A 9198-nucleotide genomic window follows, 5' to 3' on the forward strand; every position below is an offset into this window, starting at 1 on the left:
TTATTCAAGTACCGGTATGAGCAATTGGATCGTATGATCGGCTTTCAGGCTTCGTTATTGAACAAACGTGTTATATTGCTCGTGTGTTGCTCGTGTAGTGCAGCCGTGACAAAATTAAATTTATGAATAGTTATAGTTTATTCATCTAACTTACTTCTCAATAATTTATTTTACAATGGCCGAGTAAGTATTGCATTTTCTATAAAAAGTTTGTTTCAGAATGATTTAAAAAACTTTACAAAGAACGCTGACCTAGCATGACTTTGGATTATGAAATTTACTGGAAGCTATTATAAAACTATTTAGATATGTTTCAAAACATTAATTTTCTTCTAGTAATGAGTTAGGCAGATATTAAAACAAATCTAAATATATCTATATAGATATAATTGTTTATAGGAATCAAATTGTAATTAAAATTGATGTAGTCATAATGAGTTATAAATTATCTCAATTTAAGTGTTGCTTGATTGATGTCCAAAAATGATAAAGAGTAATCATAAAGCTTAACCAGGCTCAGTTTTGTTAAATAAGTTAGCAAGTCAATTAATATAAGAATATGTTATAGTATTCTGTAAACTTAACATTACCTTTTTGTATGATAAATGTATTTTTTAAAACTCATAGTATGAAGATTTAATACTAACATTGTGAAAGCTAAAACAGGGCTTTATATAACATTGTACAGAATAGTCAAAATTTCCATATAATTTCTTACTATCATGAGAAGGTTATTTGAAGGTGAATGATATTAGATGCATTAAGTTAATTAAGTTGTGTCTTTAAAATATGAAAATTTATATATATTGACTAAAAATAATAAAATTGACCTTAACTTTTTGAGAAAGTGTACCATTAGGCATAATATTGCATTATATTTTGAATACACTGAGTTAAGCATAATTTCTTTGCACATGTGTAAGTTAAAAGGTTATAAGGATAATTTATGTAAAATACATTCTAAGTCAATTTAACTAATACTTTAATATACATTCAATACTGTTTTATAACGTGAGAAATGTATAATAAATAATAATGAACCCAGAATTTCTTAAAAACTGAATAATTGAAATTTTTTATTATATTTTAGACCAAAAGCAGATATCGCCCTCATAGGATTGGCTGTGATGGGCCAAAACCTCATTCTAAACATGGACTCCAAGGGTTTTGTTGTTTGTGCATTCAATAGAACTGTTGAAAAAGTAAGTGCCATCAAAAAAACATAATTCATGTTTTTGTAATGTAAAAATTGTTTGTACATGACATGTTCGCAAGATCTTCTACTTAATTAAAGAATGTTGTAGAACTCATAAATTCTCAATTGCCTATATTGTTACACATTGTAGCATAATTTAAGGAAAATTTTGTTAATGATTTTCCCTTCCTCTTTTATTTAACAAACAATAATTATTATGCAAATTGTTTATGACCAATTTTTACCTGTTTCCAAGAACATAAATTACTTCTTACATTAATTAAATAATAGAAATTAAGTCCTTTATTCCATCCATCTATAAAATTTGTTCAATTCCATAGGTTGACCAATTTCTTGCAAATGAAGCAAAAGGAACAAAAATCATCGGAGCCAAGTCATTAGAAGACATGGTGGCCAAACTCAAAAAGCCTAGGAAGGTTATGTTATTGGTCAAAGGTAATCATTATTTTCTACCATTCTACTAAATTAAATATCTATTTAACTTAATATTAGGAACACATGCAGCATGCTCAAGATAATATAATTATAAACAAAAATAATTTGTACTAGAGGTCACTTGAAAGGTAATTTGGACGCCTGTTTACTAAACCTTGACCGCAAAAATTGTGAGTGACTTAGAAACCTTCAATACCAGCTTATTGTATAAGTAATAACTGCTTTTAATTTATATATTACTAGAGTTCCGCCCCGGCTTCGCCCGTGGTACATATTTCGCAATAAAAGGTAGCCTATGTCCTATCTCGGGTATCAAAATATCTCCATACCAAATTTCATGCAAATTGGTTCAGTAATTTAGGCGTGACTGAGTAACAGACAGACAGACAGAGTTACTTTCGCATTTATAATATTAGTATGGATGTATTAAAGAAATTACTCTATGAACATTTATTAGATTTATGTTGTAATTACAGCTGGTTTTGCTGTTGATGAATTTGTGAAGAAGCTAGTGCCCTTGTTGGAAAAAGGTGACATCATTATTGACGGTGGAAACTCACAGTACACCGATACACAGAGGTGGTGTGAACAGTTGCAATCAACTGGTATCTACTATATTGGGATGGGTGTAAGTCTATGATAAGTCTGTGGTATGATCTATGATTCAGTCTTATATTATGTTTTTTTTTTGTTCAATTAATGAAAAAATATGAATATAGAATCAAGTCATTGATAAAACTTTCCAGAATAATACTGTACCTGCAAATTCATATTGGATCACTGTAGTAAATACATAGGTATTTGTACAAATTAAATTGTTTCATTATCATAATTCATTAAAATATGAGGATATTCTTTTGTGGAAAAACTGGACTTCGTTTGTGGAAAAACTAGATTTGTTATTTTATTAATTCTCTTTTATTAAATCTTGGATGATGCCTCATCAATGATATCTTATTGTTGCAAATATCTATACCATTATGATCATGAATACAGGATGATGTATTAGTTCGTTTGTGATAATTATTCATTTAACTACTTACATCAATATGCTTTGCCAATAACCTTCGCAGTCCTTGAATGTACAAAGGTCATTGTGTTTTACTGATACCACTTTGTGAATTTCCTTAGATTGAATTTGTATATATTATTGAAAATTTTTAATGAGAATAATTACATATTTTTTTAATTATTTATTTATTCTTTATTGTACATAATATACCAAACATAAATAAGCTATACTATAATTACAATTAAGATACAATGAAAACACACGGCACATATTACGTACTAAAAGGCGGCCTTATTGCTTAAAAGCAATCTCTTCCAGGCAACCCTGATTGGTAAGGAATGTATGCTAGAACGCGACTTGGCGCAAAACATACTTAGAATGTGAATAATATTTTAAATGTTTTATAGTTGATGATGACAAAATAGTGATATTATGTATAATAAAAAAAATCGCAACATTTTAATTCACAATATTATGCAATCCATCCTTACAAAATGTGAATCTATTTTTGCGTAGCTTTAATTCATTTATTTAAGAAACCTTTAGTTTATAAACTATTTTCTTTTAAGGTCAGCGGTGGCGAAGATGGCGCTCGTTATGGTCCATCTCTAATGCCCGGTGGCCATCCGGCTGCGTGGCCCCATGTTAAACCCATTTTCCAGGTATGATATAGTAATGTGTAACAGACATTATTTCACAGAATTATCATAGGGTTTATCACAGTTATAGATCTGACTATATTATAGAAATCCTCTTTCCATAAGTCTAAAATCCTATTAATTTAGTTAAAACTTGATCTATAAACTTTAAATTAAAACATTATGCTCGTATCAAAGAATATTCTACTTTAGGCGCGTTGTGAGTAAAATTTTAAGGTCGCGTCATGGCCATAGCGTAACGTAACGTCACGTTGACGCTGACGATTTTGGTATCTTTGAGTTTTGCCAAAGAAGTATCACTTTTGACACCTGTCCTCGGCACACACGATTTTTTTAAATTACATTACAAACTTTAAAATTATTAGTGGTCCGCCCTGGCTTCGCCCGTGGTACCTATCTCTCAAGTTGGATCGAACTGCTCATGGTGTGCGAATTTTATTATAATCGTTTAAGTGGTTTAGGAGTCCATTGAGGACAAACATTGTGACACGAGATTTATATATATATTAAGATTAGATACCTCATGATTTAAATACACGTATTTATTTACAGGCAATCAGTGCAAAAGCGAACAACGAGCCCTGCTGTGACTGGGTTGGCGAGTCAGGTGCAGGACACTTTGTCAAAATGGTCCACAACGGTATTGAGTATGGTGACATGCAACTCATTTGTGAAGCTTATAACTTAATGAAGGACATTTTGGGTAAGTAATTGAATATATATACATATTATATAATAGTTAATTGTACATATTTTGTTAAGTGTCATTAATGGAATAGAATATTTATTTACTTAGTATACAAGACTAACATTATATAATTATTGCTTGCGAGGGAAAACCAATTGATTAGTTCAGAATTATAAGATTACTAGCGGTCCGCCCCGGTTTCTCCCGTGGTACCTACATGTTTAAACTATCCTATCTCTCAAGTTGGATCGAACTGCACATGGTGTGCGAATTTTATTATAATCGGTTAAGTGGTTTAGGAGTCCATTGAGGACAAACATTGTGCCACGAGATTTATATATATTAAGATATACATATATACATAAATTGATTAGACTATCTTTATTACAATAAAAACAAAATTTTAGAGTTTAAAAAAGTATTTATTTTATAAAGCATATTAGGTATTATACTAAACGTTGAAACTGTATATGTTATCAGGCATTGAACAAGATGAAATGGCTCAAGTGTTCGAAGAATGGAACAAAGGTGAACTGGACTCTTTCCTTATTGAAATCACAAGAGACATATTGAAGTTTAAGGACTCAGATGGTAAGTGTAATACTTGCATTATGAAACATCAGAAATTAAAGTGATTTCATAATTTCTCAGTGAATTTTATTTTATAGTATTATTTCAGAGATACTATGAAAATTTTAAAGTTTAACATTCAGGTTGATTATTCTGAGTTCATGTATTTTTCTATTTAGTTTTTATTAAACTTATGATGATCAAGTGTTGTTATATTCCATCTTATCTATCTTGAATACCTCACATAGCATTTAGTGTATTACGAAGATAAGTTATATTTATTAATAACTAGCAAACCGGGTGAACTCCGTTTCGCCACCAGAGACACCTTTTCTTTGCTATAAACCTCACGGAGCCCGAGACCTTTCCAACGAATGCAAAAGCGTGGAAATCGGTTCAGACGTTCTGGAGTTATAGCGTCAGGAACGAAAACCCGACTTTTTTTATATAGTTGATTGTTTTACAGGCAAATACCTATTACCGAAGATTCGGGATGCAGCCGGTCAGAAGGGAACGGGCAAGTGGACGGGAATCAGTGCTTTGGAGTATGGAGTGCCTGTCACTCTAATTGGTGAAGCAGTGTTCGCTCGCTGTCTCTCTGCTCTTAAGGGTAATTATAATCTTAATACTATTATAAAGGCGAAAGTTTGTAAGTATGGATGTATGGATGTATGGATGTTTGTTACTCTTTCACGTAAAAACTACTGAACCGATTACAATGAAATTTAGCACACATATAGAGGGTAACTTGGATTAGCACATAGGATAGGTTTTATCCCGGAAATCCCACGGGAACGGGAACTATGCGGGTTTTCCTTTGAAAACGCGGGCGAAGCCGCGGGCGGAAATCTAGTTTTATATATATATGTATGTTTAAGAACAACTGTACATTCTCTGAACTTTAACATGCTTAAGGATGATGAGGACTCTACACTTTTGAAGAAAGAAAATTATAAATGTATGTAACATAATTATGTTAATCCAGCTTGTGAATGTTACAAAAACTGTTTTTTTATGTGTTTGATTGTTTTTATGAACTTTTCCTTTCCTTTTCGCTCATTCATGCACCAGTAACATTAAAAATTGTTATTATTTAAGATTTTCATAGATATTAGGTGTTTTTATACATATTTAAAGTGAACACAACTATTATATTTAGTGAATCTATAATAATATTCTAAAGCTGAAGAGTTTGTTTGTTTGTTTGTTTGAACGCGCTAATCTCGGGAACTACTGGGCCGATTTGAAAAATTCTTTTGGTGTTAGATAGCCCATTTATCGAGGAAGGTTATAGGCTATATATCATCACGCTACGACCAACAGGGGTGGAGCCACGGGGTGAAACCGCGCGGAGCAGCTAGTAATGAATATAGGTTGTAGTCATAACTAATATGTTTTTACTATCTGCAGATGAGCGTGTCGAAGCCAGCAAAGTATTGCCCGGTCCAGCGACCAAGTTCTCTGGAGACAAGAAAAAGTTCCTCGAAAATCTTCGTAAGGCCCTCTACGCTAGCAAGATGATCTCTTATGCACAAGGATTCATGCTTCTTAGAGAGGCTGCTAAGGTATCTAAATAAAATTAATCTTATTCTATTTAAAACCTAAATGACGCCAGTGTGTTTTTTGGATAGTGCATAAAATAGAAAACATTGTTCATTGTTTAGGGTAGACAAATAGGCAAATAATTATTATCATATTTAGTATTCAAAAAGTTTCTTCAAACTACATATCATAAAAATTGTCAGTATTTCTTATATTTGTTTCAGTATAAAGCAGACTTATAATATTTATTTTTACAGGCGAACAAGTGGAATCTGAACTACGGCAGTATTGCTCTCATGTGGCGCGGAGGCTGCATCATCAGGAGTGTCTTCCTTGGAAACATCAAGGTAAATAACATTTGTAATATTTAACAAAAATCAATATGATGTGTTATCGTTATTTTCGTTTTTAGAGTGAATATGCAATCCTAATTATTTTGTATTCTATTTTTACTGTATTTTTTAAGCGTTTACTACGTAAGAAATGCATTTACTTTAAACGTATCTAATTGAAAAATATCTAAGAAATTAAAAAAGGATAATAAACTATATTACCAAGCGTTGCCACACTAAGCCACACAATCAAATTTTTGTCTATTCCTTATTATTTTCTACTTTATTTTTTTTACTTCTATAAACTTAATTTAAATAAATGGTTGTCTGTAAAATCGGTTTACTGACGATAGTTGAACGTGACAACGTCCGATTGTGCTTCTTTGTCGCTCGTTCTGCGCTCTCGCTTGCACTTCAAGCCTTACATGGAACGCCTCAGAGCGAGGTAACGCCGCATGAGTCATGTTTTTTCGTGCGTGCAGCCGGCGCTATCGAATTATGAGACAAATCAATAAACATGTTTTCCCCACCAGGACGCGTTCACAAAGAATCCGCAGCTCAGCAACCTACTCCTGGACCCGTTCTTCAGCGAGCGCATCAGCAACAGCCAGCAAGCGCTGCGTGAAGTGGTCGCTCAGGCTGCTCTCAGCGGAGTGCCAACACCTGCGTTCTCTTCTGCGCTTGCCTTCTATGATGGGTACCGGGCTTCGGTGCTGCCAGCTAACTTGCTGCAGGTAAATAATTTGTTTGATGTTTATAAATCCTGGGAATTCTTCAGATACTGGGCTGCATTCTTGAGATATCGGTCTGAATTCTTCCGATACCGGGCCGATTTCTTTGGATACCGGGCTGTAGTGTTGCCAGCTAACTTGTTGCAGGCTATGTGTATAGAATTATTTATTTGCTCTTTATAATAAATAAGATTCGGTTAGTAATAGCTGTGGGAGGCCGTAGCTCAAGCTGCTCTCAGTGAAGTGCCAACACCTGCGTTCTATTCTGATATTTGTCTGAATTATTTCAATTTTTTTGGATACCGGGCTGTAGTGTTGCCAGCTTGTTTTAAGTTACTTTACTTGGAAATGGAATTTTAGATTTATAAATGTCCGATAGTATTACAGTTTTTTAATCGGATCGGAGTCGTGTATTGGGAATTTAACGCCTGTTATTGACTTTTAGAGAAGTTCAAGCTGAGTTATACGAGTGTTAGTGAAATATATCAATAAAAGAGTTTTAAGATGGCGGATTTCCTAACTTAGTTATTTATACAATGAGCCTTTTCTAAATCATTTGTACTTGTTGTAAATAAATAAAGAAAAGAAAATATACTAAAAAAAAATACAATTCGTAAAAGCGGTCAATGATACGAAAATGTTGCAGTAATGTATAAGAAGACTAGATATTTCAATCACCAATCAATCAAAGAGGTTATCTTATTTTTATTTTTCAGGCTCAAAGGGACTATTTCGGCGCCCATACTTACGAGCTAGTGGACAAACCCGGGAACTTCATCCACACCAACTGGACCGGTCATGGCGGCAATGTCTCCGCTTCCACGTACAATAATTAATTTATCTGGACAAGAAAGACTTGCGCATAAATTTTACCTCTCTTCGGCTAATATTCGAGAAATGCTTTCATAAAAACGTATTAAAGAATCAAATTACGAATCTTTTGTAATAACCATACAGTTGTTAGTGTTGTGATCTTTTATGAACATTCCTTAGGTGTAAGCGCAATGTTCCTAGGTTAAGACAAGAACGTGCGAACGCTCTGCGAATTTTCGATGTATCTTATTTAATTTTTTGGTATTATATTTTATATTAATAATGTTCCATTTTATTGCATTTTTTTCGATTATCGATCCTAATGTACATCAATGGTTACACAGATTTGTGTATTTTATAGATTATTTTTATTGTATTGGTGAATGTTCTGTATGCGTCGTTAGAAATTATGGGTCCAAAATGAATTATATTTTATAGTTTTTAAATGCTGTTGAAATAAATGGGCTATTTTAGAACATGTTTGTTTCATTTATCAAACTAGCCATTGAATGTTTGTTTTTCTATGAATGAGTCCATCATTATACAATAATAATGAAAGAAGTATAATAAATATAATTCATAATATTTTATTCATTTAAAGTATGAATTTGGGCTGTTATCCTTTATACTTGCATGTGTACTTGCACTAGAATTCGTAGGTAGGTACTTTAAGCGCGTCACACATGGCGAAGATACTATAATATTTTAACCACAACATTTTGGGTCATTTGTAACAGGTTGGCGGTTCTACAGGGGTCTTAGTACGCAATGACAAAAAGAAAAATGATGGTCAGAACGCTGATACCGGATACCTTAAGATACTATAACGTTTTATATTAGAGAATCTTAACATAAAATATTATAGTATCTTCACCGTGTGTGATGCGCTTTATTCCCTTGATTATTCCACATAAACTTCTTTCCATCATTTCGACAGGGAACTTCATAATAGCAAGCTATCATGACACTTGTCATGCATTTTCAAATGGCATAGATAGTTTATTCAAGAGCTTTACAAAATTATGGGTTGGAACCATTAAATTAATAACATACTTGTCTTATTATGTATTAGAATCGATCTGTGAATCAATGTTGTGCCAAAATAATGGTCTGTGGAGTTTTGCTAACAACGCTTGTCTTAATATTATGGGCTCCGTGTTTGAAGAGAGGCTTATGGGCGAAACCAGGAAAACCAGTAAT

The 9198-nt window shown here is 32.8% G+C and overlaps 1 protein-coding gene across 1 annotated transcript; it reads left to right on the forward strand.

Moving 5' to 3' along the window:
• On the forward strand, window positions 1-8474 carry Pgd (phosphogluconate dehydrogenase). The gene is made up of 12 exons (XM_090104352.1): window positions 1-183; window positions 1091-1202; window positions 1537-1651; window positions 2128-2279; window positions 3233-3325; window positions 3875-4025; window positions 4491-4601; window positions 5047-5190; window positions 5991-6145; window positions 6380-6469; window positions 6988-7188; window positions 7902-8474. The coding sequence occupies exons 1-12, from the start codon at window positions 176-178 to the stop codon at window positions 8019-8021; spliced, it is 1452 nt and encodes a 483-aa protein (XP_089960478.1). The 5' UTR covers window positions 1-175; the 3' UTR covers window positions 8022-8474.
• Window positions 8475-9198: the final 724 nt, after the last annotated feature.

This window comes from Colias eurytheme, chromosome 1, assembly GCF_061535395.1.
Source record: "Colias eurytheme isolate Ceu_HAF_F1 chromosome 1, ilColEury1 Martin Lab GWU primary, whole genome shotgun sequence".
Classification (NCBI taxonomy): Eukaryota; Metazoa; Arthropoda; class Insecta; order Lepidoptera; family Pieridae; genus Colias; species Colias eurytheme.